Source organism: Trematomus bernacchii, unplaced genomic scaffold, assembly GCF_902827165.1.
Source record: "Trematomus bernacchii unplaced genomic scaffold, fTreBer1.1, whole genome shotgun sequence".
Classification (NCBI taxonomy): domain Eukaryota; kingdom Metazoa; phylum Chordata; class Actinopteri; order Perciformes; family Nototheniidae; genus Trematomus; species Trematomus bernacchii.
In genome coordinates, this window is record NW_022987564.1 from 480,158 (window position 1) to 501,419 (window position 21,262).

At 40.6% G+C, this 21,262-nt stretch overlaps 1 protein-coding gene across 1 annotated transcript in view; it reads left to right on the forward strand.

The window, feature by feature from the left end:
* The first annotated feature begins 1,581 nt into the window (after positions 1-1,581).
* Positions 1,582-21,262, forward strand: part of ptprua (protein tyrosine phosphatase receptor type Ua) — a 246,712-nt gene continuing 227,031 nt past the window's right edge. Inside the window, exon 1 of the mRNA XM_034125463.1 lies at positions 1,582-1,834. Coding sequence (XP_033981354.1) covers positions 1,747-1,834 — 88 coding nt within the window. The 5' untranslated portion in view covers positions 1,582-1,746. The remainder of the gene's footprint in view (positions 1,835-21,262) is intronic.

Here is a 21,262-nt window from a genome sequence, read left to right on the forward strand (position 1 = left end):
CTCACAGTATTCCAGTCCCTTTTCAAAACTCATCTCTTCTCCTCTTGTCATAGCCCACCCCCCGTCAATCCATGCTGGTTGATCAAGTTAGATAGTCCTATACCCCCACCCTAACCTTCCCTTATATTGTGAAGCGATTTTGAGTCCTTGAAAAGCCCTATAAAAATATAATGTATTATTATTATTATTATTATTATTATTATTATTATTATTATTATTATTATTATTATTATTATTATTATTATTATTATTATACTGACAGGTATCAGATCTTGCTGTGTAAAATAATCTTCCTGAGAGGTGTCACTTGTGATGTAGTCTGTGTGGTCTACAGTGAATGTATTCCTGACAGCAACAGGTGATAAGAATCAAAGGTTCCCATAGAAAATGCATGCGGGTCATTTTTGACCGAAGCTTGGGGTAGAAATACAAAAACTACAATTTCTTAAAATGTATAAAATGAACATTTAAAATGTGAATGGCATGATATCCAAAACATGTTTTTTGAGGAATAGCTGGAATATGAAATGATAAAAAAATGTAATTACAAAGATACTTCAAGAAAACCACCTCACCGGGTCAAAAAAGACCCACTTATGCATCTAAGGGTTAACTACAAATCATTTATATGTTTGAGTTTGCCAATGTGGAGCCAATTTTGGATGTTTAAAATACTAGGGTATTGGTGCAGTACTGCATCATAAAACACATTTATTTAAAATATAGCATTGTTTTTGTCTGGCTTTCATGTTTTTTAATCCTATGGTTTTATTTTTTATACTTATTTGATCATCTTTAGAGTTTATTTCATTGCATTTTGTAAATATGAAACACTATGACATTTATTCTATTTCTTTCCCTTCAGTTTATGTCCCTTGTTAAAAACTTTGAAGTGCAATTTGATTTGCTTAAAAAGTGATATATAGATGCAATTTGATGAATTGATTAAGCATCATGGCTTTGTATATGTATAAAGAAACTAGTATGAGTGTTAAATTAATATGAAGCACAACAAATAATGATATTACCAAAATGAAATATGAAAGACTAACATTAGTGACAAAAAAGTAAAGTAAAATAAGTCGCATTAAATGGAAATACTCAAGTAAAGTACAGTATATAATAAAACAAATATATATATATTTAATAATACAAATAATTGAATAAATAATAATGACAATAATGTGTAGTTTCAATAATAAAAAAATAAAAACAAGAATACAATGATTACATAATAACAATGGGAAATAATAATAATATGAATGGATAGCACAAAGAAATGATTCAGTTTGTAAGCCAGAAATGCACTTGAATGCATCACTGAGGCAAAGTATCCCTTTGAGTTGGACAGTCATAACCATAGGTCATGACCAACAATCTGTCTAGTCATTTTCTGATCCCTAACCTGCAGATATGAGACTCTTGGTGCGCGCATGTGTGTGACACCTCCTGTCCACGTGGAGGCGCCGCAGACCCGCATTCCCGCGAGCCACTTGCTCGCTTGACAGTGCAAAAAAAACAAAACACAGAAAGTCTCAGAGCCGTTACAGGAAAAAGAGGGGGTGAGGTGGGGGGCTCTCTCTTTTTTTGAACGCTGTGGCTGCAGATCAGATGCTCGGTGTGCGGGCTGAGGAGGAGCAGCGCGTGGAGCCGAGCGCGCGACTTCTCTGCAAACACCACCAAAAACACCAAAACCAACATTACTGCTGCTGCTGGAGTTTCTCTAGGATTTTCTTCTGGTGACAAATGGACTTTATTACCAACATGTATTCAGCAGCTCTGCTACTGATGCTGGCCGTCAGGATCTGCGCAGACAGCATGGAGGGACCAACAGGTAAGAGATGTTTGGACACCTGCGGAAAGTTGACTCTCATGGTTTAAAACTCGCTCTTCCTACACAGTCAGGATTCCCTTTTTTCCCCCTACAACTTCTGAAGTTGTCCCAGAGTGCAGTGTGTGATGGGGCTTTTTAAATCAGACCTTGGTTGCTGCAGCTTTCAGCGGTTTGAACTTTCTCCTTTGTAGTAATCCAGCGGATTGAATGACATATGCAACTGCCAGCAACCTGCAATAGTCTAAATCACAGCATCATTTCCTTACAGAATCAAAGGTATCGGTGATTACTATGCATTCCCTCTCAAGCTTAAACATGAGTAAAAAAAAGTGGATTCATTATTTGCTAAATCTGGCATAAATCATCTCTTCAATGTGTTTTTATGCATGGTCATTGTTGGGTAAAGACTCGTTATGTCTTTCCATCTGTGTCCAGCTTAATTTACTGTCATGTTTCCATTATTCAAGCTTCAGTCGGTGACAACATACTCTCCTCCCAACGCCTGGGAATGTAAATCACATCCCAGTGATTAAGTCTCCCCTCATTGGGTTTCATTTATTGCTGATGTGCGTAAATGAAATGGCCTGCTAAGTTGCCTGCATGTTAATGGTATTGATGGAACAAGCGTAATTATGTTGCTGATGCAGGAGATGATTTGCTTGACTGGTTCAATTTGTAAAAAAAAAAGAGGAAAGACAAATCAAGTGTGTTTATAATTTAGTTGAAAAGGCACTACAGTGGAGAGGAATTGGTCAAATACAGATATTCCTTATGTGTGTCAGTCAAACTTTAACAGACAGAGTTTTGAATGGAAACTGAGGCTGAAATTCTCTCCTGTCTGACGGGTTAACATTCAAATGGTTTAAGATTTCAAGGCCTCCTCTGATCTTGACTTTTGAGGAACGTCGTGGATGAAAGGCCTCCCCCCCTCAAGTGGTCTCCAGTGAAAAGTGACAGTTGGTTAATCTTGAGAATGCTTTGCAAACTCGTGTGTTTTATAAATACTCCTGGGTGTCAGTTACCTAAACCAGCTGCTGAACCAGACCCAGCCACTCCCCGCTCTGCAGGATCCACTGGGTTCTGCAGGCAGGATATTTTTAAATTGTGACAAACCAACTGTCTTATGAGATTACGCTGAACAACAGGGAAGTCTCTGCTACCAGCTGGCATGCATTCAGCTCATGTGTTGGGAGAGAAATCTGCTGCGAAGGAATGGACACTCGTGGGAAATGTTGGAGAATGCCCACAGAGGAAGTAATTGGTCTCATCTAATTATGTCTTTGGATTTGTACCTCTAAGCTTTTTGGACTGAAATGAAGCTCCTAGTGTTTAAAAAGTACAGAAAGTTATTGTAACGTTTCTAATCTTGTTTGGGAAGTTGTTGATCAGATGTTTCCTGGACTCAGCTTTTCATTATACACTTCATTCTTGGTTTGGTTTGCTTTTGTTTCAATGATGGATATTCATATACTTGGTCATGGTGTTCAAGAGAGCAAGAAGGTAATATAATTGAACCACGTGATGAACCCCAACACTCAGCAGCCATTTATATATTCATTCAAGTCAAAGGCTTTGACAAGTAATGATTATTTCATTATCTGTTGATTGTTTTGTTAATTAATCGATAGGTCTTTTGCCCTCTAAAATGTCAAAGAGTTAAGAAAAATGCCTGAAGCTGAAGATGACCTATGCAAATGTCTTGTTTTTTCAAATATATTACATCTAATGTCGTAGAGGACTGAGGAAACCAGAACATGTTCATTTGAGATCTGGAAACAGAGATTTCTGTCTGCTTTCCAATTGATAATTGACCAATCAATAGGCCTCTTACTAGAGGTCAAAATGCCAACAACCAACCATCTGTAGTGTTTGCTAATGCTTTGCTATCCATTGATGCACACAGGGGTAGCAATGGATCTCAGTTTGGGGAATCTTGAAACTTGAAATCTGCAGAGTAATCCAACATAAAGCACTTTGCCCTGAGTGAAATATAGCAGTGTGTTAGCAAAGTTGCATGATGTAGAGCTGAGAATATCTCATCAAATAATAACTTAACCCCATATGCTAACCATGTTGGCTGCATTGCGGAGGGTTGCATCACTTCATGTACGTCAAGTGAGAAAAGAATTTGATAAAAAGCTGATTTTTGTTGGGAACTTTTCATACTTTGCTACAGGATGCTACTGACACATTGTGGATGCTGCTTTAAGAGTGGAAACAGCTCTAGGTTTAAACCTTTAAAGACTTAGCCTGGCAGGTTTTTCTTTTGTGACAAAATTGAAGTTTCAACATTTCCCTTTTGGGGCTGCCAACAAGTTGTGTTCTACAGCTGTTATGCTAAACAAAGAAGATGCTTTGCTACCCTCAATTTGCCTTTCTGTCGTATTCATACTCCAGTATCAGCATGTGGCTTCCCTTCACGGTCTCTTACCTCAGGTGCAAACGTTCACCTGCAGTACGAGTAAAACCTGCCGTGTTGTTTAAGAGCACGAACATAATTTAATGTTCGTATTAAAACTCCCAACACTGATACGCAGCTCCAAACACTCTGAGATTGGAGGTTATAGCTTGAAAAGACCACTCTGATATGGGTGCTGACCTGAGAAGGTGGGATATCACGGACTGCTGGTTGGATGTAGAAAGGGTCTTCGTGTGTAGCGGCGTGGATCCGACCCGGTGTTAAATCCAGCAGAAAATAGCCCGACACACACAAAGCTCTCCTGGTGCAAATGCAGACGCTGTAAATGGAGAAAATGGAGCGTACGTTTGCACAAAAGGCAATGATGAAATGTGGTTGTTCAGGAGGAAATAACACAAGATTCCTTAATGGAACAATTGCGTAATGGCTGTTCAAGACAATGAGTACACTCTGTAATCGTAGTTTGTGATAATGAGATGGCAAAAGGAACAAGGGTGGTTTGACTGCCCTTTTTATAGAGAAAGAGAAAAACGGAATTTCTATCAATGAAACTCCACATCCTCTTCCAGGCAGTTGAAACTCCCCAGAGCTGTGGGACCGAACTATCACAAGCAACAGATTGAACAATTTTGCTGTAATTGTCTTTTAGGCTGAGGGAAAAATGGACGCAATTTAAGCTGGAAATGGATAAAAATGACAGTTTTTAGATAAAGTACAGCACAAATGTCTCACCTCCCCTCTCTGATGCAGCTTGAAATGGTTTACATATTGAGAAACAGACTACATGAGGCTGTTTCTCCTCAGATAAACTGGATGTTTCGAGGAGAGGAAAATGTGTGGATCAGCGAGAGCCGGCTGAAGTCAATCAGGAACTTTCCTTTTTCTACGTTTCACAACTTTGATGGCTTTTGAGACATTTTAATTGCCTCTGCTTCTGCTGTTAGTCGCAATTTGTTCATCCCTCCAGAAGTTTTATTGGCAGTGTGGCCAAAGCAAACTTGTAAAGGTGTTTTACAGTTTTTACTTTTAATCATCACAACTGAAGAAAGCTCCCGCGGGAAGATTGTGAGTTCTGTGAAGAGCTGAGAGACTTGGCAAATCTTCTCTGCCTTTTGAAAAAAAAATGTATACAGTATATAACTGTGGCGTGATTACATCTATTTATCTGAAATAATTTCCTCTTATCACCGAGGGAGGAGTTAGGGCTGCTGTTGTGCAACCCAAGTACATTTTCTCTAAGGGAGTTAAGTTGGTGAAATGCAATGTGGCCTCCAACAGAGCTTTTGTGCCGGTCTAAGCTGGATTCCTGCTCCGTCTATCTGTCCAGGTTGTGTATCTATCCAGTATTCGGCTATAACCTATTTTGTGCTGCAGTACTTCTTTATCAGTTAGAAGCAGTATATTGGATTAAGATTTCAGATTTACTGTCACTGAGCATTCAGGGGGCTGATTGGTGCATGGCAGGAGAGCTAGCTTTACACAGGAAGGGGAACTCTGCAGCGCTGACGTGATATAGTCTAAACTGAATTAAAAAAAAAAATAAATGGAAAAACTGACCATATCATGGGTTATTCAGAATCAGGAATCTTGTAAAAGTGTTGAATATATCCAACTTGGTAGAAATAACTACAGAAGTAACTAACTCTTGGCAAAACGGCTTAATAACAATAACAATCAAAACACTCTTAAATAACCTAATTTAGTCTATTTAAAGGGGACCTATCATGCAAAATGCACTTTTGTACGTCTTTTATACATGAATATGTGTCCCCGGTGTTCCAGGGAACTCACCAAGTGTCAGAAAACACAACCCTCTCTATTTTCCTCCATACCCAAATCTCTAAAAAAGGGGCTGCAACGGATCTGATAAAAACTGATCCAGATTTGAACACTGTCCTGACGTCAGGACGGTGGCGCTACGGCTATTGGGCCAACTCCACCAATCAGGAGGAGACAGCCACGGCCATTGCCGTTCGAAAGCGCTGGAGACGCTGTAGTACATATGCCAGGCCTGTAGGTGGTGCTGTTCTCACTGAATCTGCTCCTGCACAAACAGAGCTATAAATTGTCAAATTGAGCAAAATGAGGCATGGCTAAAATGCATGATCTGTTTGGTATTTTGAAAAAAAAAAAGTATAAATATGCCTTTTATAGGTATGGTCCTACACTATATTATTCAAATATAGCATGATAGGTCCACTTTAAATGAGTTAGTCAAGGCTAGTAGTGGGGGGAACCCTGCGTGAACACACAAGTCTGTATAACTGAAGGTTTTAATAATTTTTCGCACCACCAAAATAATTTAAATGCAGTGCTGGCCTCTAAAAGATGAGCTATAAGGCTCCCTGATGCCAAAGTTGTCTAAAAAGCAGTTTCTTAGCTGGCATCCTATCATTAGCCACTGGTACACCCCACTCAGAATCAGCTGATGTTTTATAGCTAAAAGGTGTGAATAAACACTGATATCTGATTGGTACTCGATATTGGCTGATACCCAAAACTCAGTTCTCGGTACTGAAAAAGTTCCTTTTTGTCTTCTTGAAAGTGTGTGTTCTTGGCTATTTCTATACATATTAATATAGAAAATGTGATGTTTAATTGTTGAAATGCATTTTGGACAGAGTTTGACTTGATGTTCTTGACTATTTTTAGTGTTTGTCACTGTACCTTTTGCTTTATGTAACGCTATACATGTCCTTTGTGTCGGACAAATAAAGGATTTGTAAATCTGATATTTCTCGAGGAAATAGTTCAGCAGGGCTTGTGCTGAATAAACCACAAGTTGTTCATAAATACCGGTGACAGAGCGACCATCCTCAATCATTATGGCAATGAGTTTATGGCTTTAATATACCAGTGCTGCCACGCCATGTGTTTTCACTGATGCTGATGGAGCTGCCTCATGTTCTTGGCCTGGACTCACGAGGCGTCTTAGTGGGCGCATCCAGGAGCGGTTCGTCTCTCCAGGTGTTGATGAAATGTGTTTTTTCGCCCCATCAACAACAAATCATTACTGAGCAGATGGAGTAGAGCCAGCAGGCTGCCTGTCAAGCTGATCGCTAAACATGTTTAGACAATAAAGTTAATTTGCTCCTTTTTTTTAGTCATCTTCTCATGTCGGTGTGCGTCGATGTTGGAATTCAATTTGGCCGTCTTAAAAGCAGGCTGCTGGGTTTGTGATTGCTCGCTTTTTTCCCCCTTACTGACTCATTTCATTCCTGCAGTTTGATTTCAACAAGCTATGTAATGATTTGCTAGATAAAATGCTTCATGAAATCAGTGCATTAGGTGAGGGGAATACATTCACGTTGCATGAATGCATCGGATGCTTGAGAATCAGCTGCTGGTTGAATTTCGATTCAGGAATTTGCCGTCTGTTGCAGGTATGCAGAGGGCTGCTAATTCATGATTATAGATTCTCAGAGGACTGACCGGCTGCCAGGGAAACTCCAGCCTGGGATTTTAAAGCATCCAGACATTTCAACCGCAGATGATACTCAGACATCGGCGTGCTTTTCAGCTAATTTCTGAAATGTTCCAAGTGCCTGAAATGTCTCTCTGAACTCCTCTAAAGCCGCTCTCCTTCAATATAAAAGCTTCCACAGATAATGTCTCAATTTGTCCACAGGGCATTGAGAGGGTGATGTTTTCAAAGCATAGGAATCTTAAATCAACAATATCTGTGTCTGAACACTTGAAGACACATCATGGCAGCAAAGTTTCTCCTAATTCCACACCAAAGGACATTTCATTAAAGGTCACCTATTATGCAAAATCCACTTGTTCATGTCTTGTATACATCAACATGTGTCCCCTCTTCTTCATGTCTTTTCTACATCAACATGTGTCCCCTCTGTGTAAAGAGACTCTGAATGTTTCAGGAAAAAAGATTCTCTCACTTTTTGTCCTGATCCATTTATATAAAAACCTGTCTGAAAATGAGCTGATCAGATTTTGGCCACTTTATGATGTCATAACGATGTTTTGGCTTGTGTAACCATTAGCCAATCACCAACCAAGGTAACCCCCCCCCCCCCCCCCCCCCCCCCACCTTATCACCTGAATCTCCTCCTAGAGCACCATTGTGTTCTGTCCCCTCTCCTGTAGTGTGGTGTTATACAGGTTTTAGTGCATGTAAATGGTCAGACCTTTTCTCAAAATCTCAATATTCTGACATTTTCTCAAAATTCTGACATTTTCTCAAAATTCTGACATTTTCTCAAAATTCTGACTTTTCCTCAAAATGCTGACTTTTTCAAAAAATCTCAAAATGTTGAAAAAACTTTTTAACCAAATATCTCTCAGAGGGGCGTGGGGAGTGGCTCCTTATTTTCATCTAAAGTAACAGACAGAGAATCAGCACTTTGGAAACAGGGCTGAAACAGAGAGGATTATGGGTAATGCTGCAATGATCTGTTTGGTGTTTGGAGCCAAACACTTCAGAGACATGTTTTGTATATATCTGAGACCTATAATATATTGATGAAAAACAGTATCATAGGGGACCTTTAAGTGAGGCAGTAACGCTTATCTCGTCTGTGAACCACAGGGTAACAGTCGGAGGTGACAGGTCTTACATCTCAACACCTTTTTTAAATTATTTGAAGGTGTCTATTGAGTGAAAACACTGAAGCTGTCTCATTTATAAGAACACAAGGCAGCTAAAACACAATTTAGTGTACTCAGAAAGTTAGAATGAGTATCTTTTTTAAGCACAAAAAGAAAGTAAGATTTAAAAAAAATGATCTGTCTTTTATATTCAACTAACTTAATGATTAAACTTTTACTTGCAAGTCATTTTGGCCGATTGTGTCCGTGTGAAATGTCGGAAAAGGAACAAAGAGTAGAAATGACAAAGACACAGACACAGAAATAGATTATAAGTAATGAAACAAAAAATGAAAGAATCTGAAATTCAGTGTGCAGAGGCTGGAATCATCATTTAACTAAGAGCTATAGATAATCTGATTGTTAACATTGACAGAAAAGAATATGAGGAGGACTCTGGAAATCAATGCACCCTAAGGTTTTGTACTAACTGCAGGAATTGTACTATTGTATGTAGTCAGGAACTGTGCTCAGGTCTACCAGCTCATGTTGCTTCTCTGGTAATGACGCATTGAAAAAGACATTTACTCTGAAGTGCTGAAGACTGAAGTTGTTGTACGGATGCTTCTGTTCATACAGCCTCTTGACATCTTTACAATTCTCAAGGCAAGGTATAGAAAACTGAAAGTATCTTCACTATTATCAAAAATATCAAATGGTACCCTGCTAGCCCCTCTCATAGCAAGTAGACTAAGCCATTTGAGGGAAAGTGGCTTAAGCAGAAAAAGCCATTTAGAGCACTTAATCAGAATTAAAGCCCTTGAATGCACTCAACGCCACACATTGATGAAAGATAACGGTGTGTTTGAGGTGTGTTTGAGGAGGATTTCTTTTTTCAAGGATAATTCGCCCCGTGGTGTTGCTGCACAAACACTCTGTAGGATCGGCAGGTGGAAGAAGTACTCAGGTCTTGTACTTGAGTAGAAGTTTTTAGTAGACATTTTGCAGATTGGTCCATTTCAGAATAATATATATATATATATGTTTTATAATGATTGATCATTAAAGTGTTCTCAAAGCTGGTAAAGGTGCAGCTAGTTTTAATGGGGGGGTAGCTTGTGAATTTACTCCAGGTGGAACTAATATGTAAGACTTGATTATATTTCGCATCATTACAAGCACCTTAAAATTGCACTTAAAGGTCTCCTATCATGCAAAATGCACTTTTTGATGTCTTTTTATACATATATATGTGTCCCCGCCCGGTGTGTCAGGGAAATCACGAAGTGTCAGATTTTTTAAAATATATTTTTATATATCTGAGACCCATACTATATGCCTAAAAATAGCATGATAGGAGATCTTTAAGTACAGTACTTGAGTAAATGTACTTAGTTACTTTCCACCACTGCTGTCAGGGAGGATGACGAGGTGACCGGATGTTCGGAAACCGTCAGTTATCGCAGAATCGTGAGAGGAACGAGCGGCACATCCAGCAGACTGGGTCGCAGTTTGGTCCTCGGGATGATTTCGTGGCGTCTCTGTCAGCAAGTGTCGCTTCAGATTGAGATGACATCTGAAGGCCAAACAGCGGGATTGGCATTCCTCTCGCTTCCTTTCCTCTCTGCTGGTGAAATAGCTGCACGATGCCAAAAGTTATTTAGTTTCAGCTCTGCTACCTCCTCCTACATGTTTTATCTCCCGGAGTTTTCCTCCTTTCCGGGTGCCGTGTTTAGTCCCCTGTGTCATTACTGTCGAAGACCACAGCGCTGATAAACCTCAGGTTAGATTAACTGCCAAACTACAAACTTCTTATATCTTTCATTTTCTAGTTGCAGCAAAGAAAAGTGATATAGAGCAAGACCCGGGGTGTGCAGGTCCCAGGGAAGCAGTAGATATTACTCTTTAAAAAGTCGCCCGTTTAAAGTTATCAAACCTGTGGGCCTTCGAGTGTCCCCGTGGCGCTTGAGAGATATTAAAAGTTGCAGGGAAACTTGTGAAGAAAAGTCCAATTAATAAATATATAATGTGACATGTTTCCCAAAGGATTGAACAAGGGCACTGCGGCATCGCCCCTGTCAAGGTTAGCGGTGACCCCCCCCCCCCCCCCCCCACTGTGCACAGCAGGGAGGTTATGCAGCATGAGCAGCAACACCTGTGTTCTGATATCACTGCGGGACGTCTTCATCAACACTGAGGACATTTGGATTAGTGCCAGTTTTGCTGCTGTGTTTTGCCCCTATCTTACTTTGTAATGGTATACATGAAGTGTCAGAGCGCCAGAGTGCAACATGAGGTTATGAACTAGGGGGGGGTGATGAGTTGTACTCCCCCCTCCTCCATCTGCAAGTACTCTAGAGATGCTTCATATATATATAACTCATTGTTCGACCACTTTAGGCAAAATGTTTCATCTTCAGGAAACTATGCTGTTCTTAAAGGGGGCCTATTCTGCTCCTTTCAGCTTCATATTTGTAATTTTGTACCTCTACTGTGACATGTTTCAATGTTTAAATGATATATAGAACACACTGCAGGAAAGGGAAAATGCCTTCTTTAAAGAAATCTAAAATCTAAGGCGATATCCTTTTTCCTATCAAAATATTAATACATTTCTCAGTCCTACTCTATTTTCCCAAATACCAATACCTAAACATATCTCTTGCCTCAATGCCAACCATGTAACATTGCTCTATTTCCACAATAAAACATCAACAAGGTAACAAAGTGCTTATCGTGTCAATTGGTGCAGTGTGTGTGTGAACAAACACTTCATCAACCACTTCCCACTGAGATTGGAAACAAAGGTGCCACTTAGCACCACAATGTGTGGGGAAAAAAGCAGATTTTAACTGGATAAATGGGAAGTAAAGAGAACTCAATAAACCCTTCAGAGGCATTCACGCTGAGAGTCAAAGCTTCACCTTGCAGGTTCATCTGTCCTTCCTCTGCTTTTCTTCCGTGTTTCCTGCACATTTCTCTCCTCTCTGCATCCCCTCTTGACTTCTGTGTGGAGGTTGTTACCTTGGCAATAATTCAGACGATTGGCGGTATTTTGGCACCTCTAAGATGCACGGGACACCTGGGCCCGGCATCTGCTGTGTTTCCTTTCCAAAAGGTGTCAGTGGCGAGCGCCCTCCTCAGCCTCTGAACTCAGACAGATAAACGCAAAGGATTACATTCATGAGCGAGGAGCTGGAGGATCGTGGCCTGCATGGGAATGAGCTGCCTTTGCATTCACAGAGGAACGTGTTGCCAAGGATGATTGGAGGCATATACCTCATTCTGTTTTATGAGATGTATCGCCGCCTGTGCCCTGGGCGAGATGCTGTGGTTTTTATAAGCTTGCCGTTACGGGAGGCCTTGAATCATTGATTCAATAAGCCAGACCCCCAAGTGCAGGCTGGGTCTCAGACGGAGGAGGAGGGGAGAGAGGCAGTGGAGTGAAGTTAAGGAAGTTTGAGAGGAGTCTTTAGGGGATAGGAGGAGGTTTATTGATCGGGGGAAACGGCATGGAAATCAGCTTGGTTGCGGTCGAATTGTCAACTTTGCTTAGGAAGATTACTAACTGGGAGAAATGACCAGGAAGTACCTAAGTGGCAACCAGGAAAGGAGCTTCAATACTTCCTTATCTTCTTTAGCTTAAATACACTGGACCATCCTTCACGAAAGCAAACCAAGATTTTGGACGCAATATTCGACCGTTATTGAAGTAACCGAATCACGACAGACAAACACGGATCATGTATGGTTCTTATTAACCATTATACATCTTAACTTTCAAAAAGTGCTTATGTGTAATCAGTCATCACTATATTAAACCTAAGGCCAAGAATGAACTTTTCATTAATTACTGTAAAAATGTTTTTTGGTGTTTACTGTTTGTTTGAACGGTGATTTACACAGGGATAGATGTGAAGGCCTAACAAGCATGTATTGCGTAAAGTTTTCTATATTCAAAATAGTTTCATACCATCATACTTATTGGGATTCATGTGGATTTAATACAAGTGGAAAGGAGCACCAATTCACTTTTTCAATTTTCTATTCCAACCATGCTAATGAAGAATATAAAGTGGACTGCTGTACGGAAAATTGTGGTCAATTCAACAGCAAACCTAATGTTTGGCTTAGAGCAGGGGTGTCTTTTCACGAGGGCCACATACAGAAAAATATACGAAGGGCTGGGCCACTCACTAGAATAGAATGAGCAGCCTCATAAGTTCAGTTATAAGTTAGCAAAATATATCAAATGTAGGTAAATTATGCTTGTGAGTGTTGGCAGCTCAGAAGCCTCAGATTGATTATAATAAGGAGAAATTGGAAGGTTGTGTTTCAAGCTTGTTATGTAAATAAGTCATTGGGCTTTTTTCTTATCAACTAAGATATGTTAGAAAATGTTTCCAACTTTAATTGACTGAAGGTATTTGAAAAGTGGTCTTAACACATGAATACTACTGTGTAATATATTTTTACATTCATGTTTAAGAAGTACAATATAAGACATATTTGTGGGCCATATTACATTATACTTTTTGAATTTGCTGAGGGCTGATCCAAAATTGGCCGCATTTAGCCCCTGGGCTGTAGTTTGGACACCCCTGGCTTAGTGTCTGCAACCCCTATGAAAGTGAGTTAGGGGGATTGAGTGTCTCCAGATCAACCACCAAACATGTGCTACCCCCCCGACCCACACCCCCTAATCGCAGCATCAATGGAGCGTGAGCAGATGTCCGGGGTCATCGCGCCCACATCACAATAATAACAATTATAATAGGGCATGAGAGGATGATGATGGTGGTAACCCAGACACGGGGTGACCTGGACAGACTTTAAAAACAGATCCACTTTGTTTGCTGCAGTTGACATATGTTGTCTGAGAGTTGGTTTAATCTCAGACTCCTGTACGTTGACCCAGAATGATGCCATCAAAAGGCAGGACTGGTGTTTCATGTAGAGGAACCCTCATGGTTTAAATGCATTATGGAACTAAAGGAAACTTCCAACCACAGGAGGTGCACTCAGATGTATTTTAGGGTAGACATAGCTGACGAAAGTCTGCTTTTAGAGTGGAGCCGGGATGACGTATGTTTGAAGGCTGCGCAAGGGTTCCTTCGACAAAAATTCAAAGGGATTTTAGCATTGGATTTTGGTATATTGCAAAAAATGTAACTTAATCTCCACATATTAACATTACTTTATGATTTCTGAAGTAAAAAGCTAACGTTAGGCTATAAAGGACCTACGTCAGCACCGCTAAGCTAAAGGTGGCTAATGTTGGGCTATAAAGGAACTACAGCACGGTCACATGACTTCACGTCACCACCGCTAAGCTAAAGGTGGCTAATGTTGGGCTATAAAGGAACTACAGCACGGTCACATGACTTCACGTCACCACCGCTAAGCTAAAGGCGGCTAATGTTGGGCTATAAAGGAACTACAGCACGGTCACATGACTTCACGTCACCACCGCTAAGCTAAAGGTGGCTAATGTTGGGCTATAAAGGAACTACAGCACGGTCACATGACTTCACGTCACCACCGCTAAGCTAAAGGTGGCTAATGTTGGGCTATAAAGGAACTACAGCACGGTCACATGACTTCACCTCATCACCGTTAAGCTAAAGGCGGCTAATGTTGGGCTATAAAGGAACTACAGCACGGTCACATGACTTCACCTCATCACCGTTAAGCTAAAGGCGGATAATGTTGGGCGTGATGACGTTTAGTCGTCTCATTTAGACACTTGTTCGCAACCGCTCTTTTTTAAATCCACCAGTGCGGTATTTACTGAAGTATTTTATGTCGTAGAACGAAATCTCCACAGACTGTATTTCAGGCTAACAACCAAACACACACATTCAGAAAACCATTGACTTCAAGACAAGGGAACAGGAAGTGGTAAAAAGTCCTTTTCAGGTTTTAGGACTAATTTCTGCACCACTTGCATGCCAAAATAGTTCCCTAGAGTAATTACAATTAATTTATAAGTGTGATTGTTCCTTAAAAACTAATTAGGGTTAAAAATACGGTTTAGCCATTGTAGATTCTTTGAGGGGAGATGCAACATTTCAATGCCAAAACTATTCCCACAGCAATCGTTTTTGAGCTTAATGCCAATATCTAACTCTCAGGTAGGCTCTTTAAAAGTCTTCATCAGAGCAAGATGAGAACTCAGACAGGGTGTTTCATTAGAGGGTTTCAGGCCGTCGCTCTACAAAGTGACATGGCAATGACATGACAGCTTCAACTCCACTGTATTTATATTCCACTCTGAAAGCTGCACAGTTAAAGTACTTTAAAGGGGACCTATCATGCAAAATGCACTTTTGTACATCTTTTATACATGAATATGTGTCCCCGGTGTTCCAGGGAACTCACCAAGTGTCAGAAAACACAACCCTCTCTATTTTCCTCCATACCCAAATCTCTAAAAAAGGGGCTGCAACGGATCTGATAAAAACTGATCCAGATTTGAACACTGTCCTGACGTCAGGACGGTGGCGCTACGGCTATTGGGCCAACTCCACCAATCAGGAGGAGACAGCCACGGCCATTGCCGTTCGAAAGCGCTGGAGACGCTGTAGTACATATGCCAGGCCTGTAGATGGTGCTGTTCTCACTGAATCTGCCCTTGCAAAAACAGAGCTAAAAAATGTCAAATTGAGCAAAATGAGGCATGGCTAACATGCATGATCTGTTTGGTATTTTGAAAAAAAAAAGTATAAATATGCCTTATATAGGTATGGTCCTACACTATATTATTCAAATATAGCATGATAGGTCCACTTTAAAGAGTACAGCGAAGAGAATAAAAACAAGAAGTCAAATGGACAAAAACATGTAAATCACATTTTGAAGAGATGGACACCTGTAGGACGATGCTTTCTATCCACTGACCCTTGGCTTTTTCAAACTAAAATCTAAATATAGCAGGCATGTGACAATATGAAAATGAATTTCATGATAATTCTTGCCACAGTAATTTAACAATCACAATTAGATTATAAGTGTTTTTATTGTGAAACACATCCTATATATATTTGCTCATCCCTACTTGCCACTAGTATGTGTTGCACTTGAAATAGTACTCCACTAATTCGACATATATGTAAAATAAATCTGTTATGTCACCAGGGTGGTGGTGGCGGCGAAGTCCATAGGCTTGGCAACTGGAAGGTCATCAGTTCAAGTCCCGGAAATACCAAGTGCTACCGAGGTGTCCCTGAGCAAGGCACCGTTCCCTACACTGCTCCCCGGGCGCTGTACATAATGGCAACCCACTGCTCCTAACACTAGGATGGGTCAAATGCAGAGAAACCGTTTCGTTACATAGTACCTGTACTACGTAATGACAATAAGTTGAATCTTCTTCTATTATGTCAGTAGAAAAAGGAAGCTGAAAATCAATGCTTCTGTAACAGAAATACAATTTTTTTAATTCCACACATTCATCTAAATTGTTAAAACTTGCTGCATACGTTACCCACAATGCAACAGAGCGAATTCACTTAAATGCACAGATTCGGGTGTGTAATAGCGACTTGCTTTAGAGTTATTCTCATGGAGTTTGAAAAAAGTTCTGCAGCTTTTCATGTCCTGCAGGCAGTTATTCAGGGCTGTTAATATATGGTGGTTACGGGTAGGTAAAGCTAGGAGTTCTCACTGTAACTGCAAAAATAAATATTGTACTTATGGATAAAGTGGGCCCTTAAGGGAACATTTAAATGCAAAGAGGCTGGGACCGAGTATGACACCTCGGGGGACTTTGCTTCAGCCTTTTGTGCAAAAAACCCTGACTCAGCGACAAAGAGGAAGGTCATTTTTCACCTTTTAGATATGCAAATTTGCTGCCTGACATCCGGATTTCTTTGCTTCTTCCATTCATATCAAGTGCTGAAAAACTAGGAAACATTTCAGTATGAGCACCAGTCCAGGAAGGGGGGCGGCGGGGGGTGCATTGGCCCCTTTAGAGAGGAATGCATATATGGAACAATGTGTGACATGTTTGTCATTGTCACTCCTGAGGGACGGTTTGCACAGAAATTGCTTCAGCCTGGATCTCTGCAGCCACGCCCACATGCTTCTGTACTCCCAGACAACTCTAATTATATGAACACTAAAGTAGGCTATGTATTGTTGTCAATCCCCCCCTCCCCCCCACCTCCACTCTCATCCCCCTTCTGTTTCGCCTACTTTCTGCAAGACCGGAAGACCTGTTGTTGGAAAAGCTGTCAATCATAGAGAGGAAAAATGAGGGGAGGGAGGGTTCCTCAATTTGGAAAACGTGTTTTACTGCAGTGGTAAATCTTTATGGTAATGGAGTAATTTTTATCTTCGAGGCTGCATCCAAGGACGGAAACATTTGAGTTAAACATTGTGTGTGTGTGTGTGTGTGTGTGTGTGTGTGTGTGTGTGTGTGTGTGTGTGTGTGTGTGTGAGCCACATACTCACTGTTTATAGAAGCATATTACTGGTTCCCTGGAAAAAGCCAATTTGTTTTTCCTTTGAATTATTGCAGAAAATAACCTCTCTGGCAAACAAACGTTTATCATACGTACACGTTTTATTCAACAGGATAATCTCCACATATTAACACCACTTAGATTTTTGAGTAAATGCAATCTCGGAAGTAAAAAGCTAACGTTACGTTTTAATTAGGCGGCTAATGTTGGTCTATAAAGGAACTACAGCACGGTCACATGACTTCACATCACCACCGCTAAGCTAAAGGCGGCTAATGTTGGGCTATAAAGGAACTACAGCACGGTCACATGACTTCACATCACCACCGCTAAGCTAAAGGCGGCTAATGTTGGGCTATAAAGGAACTACAGCACGGTCACATGACTTCACATCACCACCGCTAAGCTAAAGGCGGCTAATGTTGGTCTATAAAGGAACTACAGCACGGTCACATGACTTCACGTCACCACCGCTAAGCTAAAGGCGGCTAATGTTGGGCTATAAAGGAACTACAGCACGGTCACATGACTTCACGTCACCACCGCTAAGCTAAAGGAGGCTAATGTTGGGCGTGATGACGTTTAATTGTTTCATTTAGACACTTGTTAGCAACCGCTGTTTTAAAGTTCACCAGTGGGGTATTTAGTGACGCATTTTATGTTGTAGAATAAAACATTAAAATCTCTTTAGCTTGTGTTAACCACAGACCAATGACCTCAAGACGAGGGAATAGGAAGTTCTAAAATGCTAACTAATTTCATGGTTTAAGGACTTATTCCTGCACCAATCTATATGCTATATGTCCATTAAGGGAGCAATTCACAGTTGTGCAGATTTGGCAACAGCTCTTTTTTGTTTAAATTGAAGGGTGTAGTAACAAGTGTAATCCCACTTTTTCTACGCGTCCAGGCTCATCTTCGACCTCACGTTTTGTGTTTAATTAAGGATCCGCTTGAAAGGGATTACAGTAGCAGCATAAGTAGAGTCACTAACAAGAGGTTTAGTGTGGCCGGTTAATCGGCACAGTATGGGGCGGGTGGGGTTAAAAACATCGGCCACCATGTGAGTGAAGGCTCGAAAACTGTCCAGGCACGAATGGCTTGTTTTGGGGGTGATTCACAGTAAATCCCGTGCTAAGTACTCTCCTGCCTAATTAAGTTGATTTGTTTGTGCTTAATTGAGCTTGAGGCACGCTTGATTTGTTCACCTAAAGCACTGCTGATGAGAGAAAATGTCCTGCAACAAAATGTGACAAACAGTGACAGACAGGCATGCTTAAGTAAGGCAAGTTTTGTGGACAATCATCAAGATCACAGCTGCTTCTAATTATTCCATTTTCCATTTCGTTATTTAGTGAAGCACATCATGACAGGTAGGACAAAACAGGGCGAACAAACCAAACAATATGGAAATGTTTTTTATGGAAGAAGAAGAAGAGGGATACAAACAAAACAAAAAGATACATATATAGAAAAATATAGTTTTCTCTGGTAAGTTTGGCTAATAAAATCCCTTTGGTACTACTTTTTGTTTGGCTTCATTTCACTTGTGTGTTTACAAATGTTAATACCGACTTGCTTCCAATTAGGGGTGTCAATCACTCACATCTTCATGATACAGTAAATCAATTCCTTGGTCCACTGGTAGATATAACAATATACTTCTAGGGGCGTAGCTATCCAGTGAGCTACAGTAATGCTTCTACTATTACTATTACTTCTATTACTTCCACAATTATTAAATACATTTAAAACATATGTCTGGTTATTCTATATTGCTAGATTTCTGGAATATTAACCTCCATATTTGCAGTCAAAAATAAGTTTAGTGCAATAACTTGTTGCTGACAACTTCATTATTATTTACTGCACATATCCATCTAACCTCAGCCTGAAGACTCAAGATTAGCCTCTCCTGTGGGTCCACCTCACCTCCGTCTCGAGACACTTACTTAAACTTAGAAGTGCATTAGCAATAAATGCTGAAGTGTTAGCAGTCATTTCTAAAGTGTTATCAGTAAATGCTAAAGTGTTAGTCCCTCCTGTGGGGTTACATCTCAGTTTCTCAATTTGTGTACTTCTGTATTTACATTTACAATTTCATGTCAATAAGTATATCGCAATGTAAGTATGGCAATATAACAATAGCCCAAATCATTGTAAGTGCTTGTGCATTCATTTCAAATCTTTTTTTTCCATTGCTGTTGGGTCTAAATGGCCAATTACACCTAAATGGGCACTCAAACTGGTCAAAACAGTCAAAAACAGTCAAAAACTCAACAATTTATTGGAACGAATGGAAACAGTCGCTATTTTGTCTGTGTTGCGGACGTTTTTCAGGGCCAGCCACAATTGCGGTCAACACAAATAAAAGTTATTTTCTTTCTAAATGTAGACACACGTACCAATATACTGGTGTTGAAGAGAAGCCAACGGTCTTTTTTTTAATTGTGTTAATTGAGCATTGAGCAACAATTAGCTAGTTAACAGTCGATCGAGAGCTCACAGCAGCCGTATGAGATTCAATTCTTAACAATACTTCACAAGTGTTCACAGTGCTGTGTAGCAGTGAGAGGATATGAACTGAGACATTTTAAATCCTGTGGATCTGACCGAACCCTCTGCCCCTGACTCAGGACTGACCTCTCACTTCTGCTGGTGCAACACAAGACCCAGGGGCTTCTGGGGGATTTTGGAGGCAGAGTTTTTCTGCGACTAGTAAAATAAAGAAAAAGGACTCAGCGGGCATGTGGGTGTTTGCAGGTTTGCATGCTTCGTCCTAGCCGGGGGCATGAATAAAAATGTCCGGTAATTGCCCAATTCTGTCACTGAGATCATTACCGCAGCGGTTTGCAGATTCAGGCGAGGCCTGTAGAGCTTTGACAGAAAAACAACACCCTTTTTTTTTTAAAGACATGAGGTTATAATGATTAGGTAGGTAGGGGACCCTCTTTCCATGTCACTACATTTGACAGGTGGACTTAATGATGTTGACATTTCAAATATGCTCGGGAGAAAATGTTGTTCCCTGTCTCTCTACAAGTTATGAAAAACAGAGTCAGTGGCATGTGAAATGTGTGTGATGGAAGAGGGGGGTACAAGGTTTTATTTCTAGTTGATTAGGCAGCTGAAATCATCTTTTGTGAAAGCGAGGGATGGGAGGGGGGCTAAACCTCCCAGAGGAACGCCTTTTGGGTTCATGGGCTGCTGGATTGATGCAAGTACTGGTGTTGGTGGAGGGGGGTTTGTTTGGGCTCGCTTTCAGGGGTCCATTCAGAGGAGAGACTGGAGGCTCCTGGATTTATTCCGGCCCAGTGGGTAGCCGGCGGGATGTGTTGGAGGATTTTAAACCCCATATCGAGACGCCAAAGCGGCATGCCACTCGCAGAGAAAATGAGAGCAGGGAAGCAAGACTGTGTACTGTCATTATCAGAGGAAACAGGAGAGGAAGGGATGCACGTAAAGAGAGACATGTCTGCAGAAAGATAAACACAGAGTCGCAGTGATGAGGGGGAAAAACATAGAAAATGGAAGAAGAAATAACCGCAGCAATGTATGTGTCTTCGGCTCAATTCCAAACAGCCCCCTACCCAATCCTTCTCCATGAAGTCAGACTCTCAGCTGAATGAGGATCTTTTTCAACTCGGAGGGTGTAAATACAGGGTGGTTTCAAATCAGCATCACTTGGAAAAAAATTAATGAAATAAAAATGAAATTATACTTGTTTCGCGATGGTCAAAAACAACGTTGGGTCGTCAATAGAGATGTCCCGATCCGATCACGTGATCGGGGATCGGAGCCGATCACGTGATTTTCAAAAGATCGGAATCGGGAGAAAAAAATCGGGGATCGGGAATTTATTTTAAATTTTCTTTTTTTTTTTATATAAAATATTTGTATTTTATTTAATGTTACAAAACAAAAATGACCATGTTCACGTCTTAAAGTCATCCTGAGGCCTTAGTTTTGGTTTAAAATTAGACAACATCATGTATG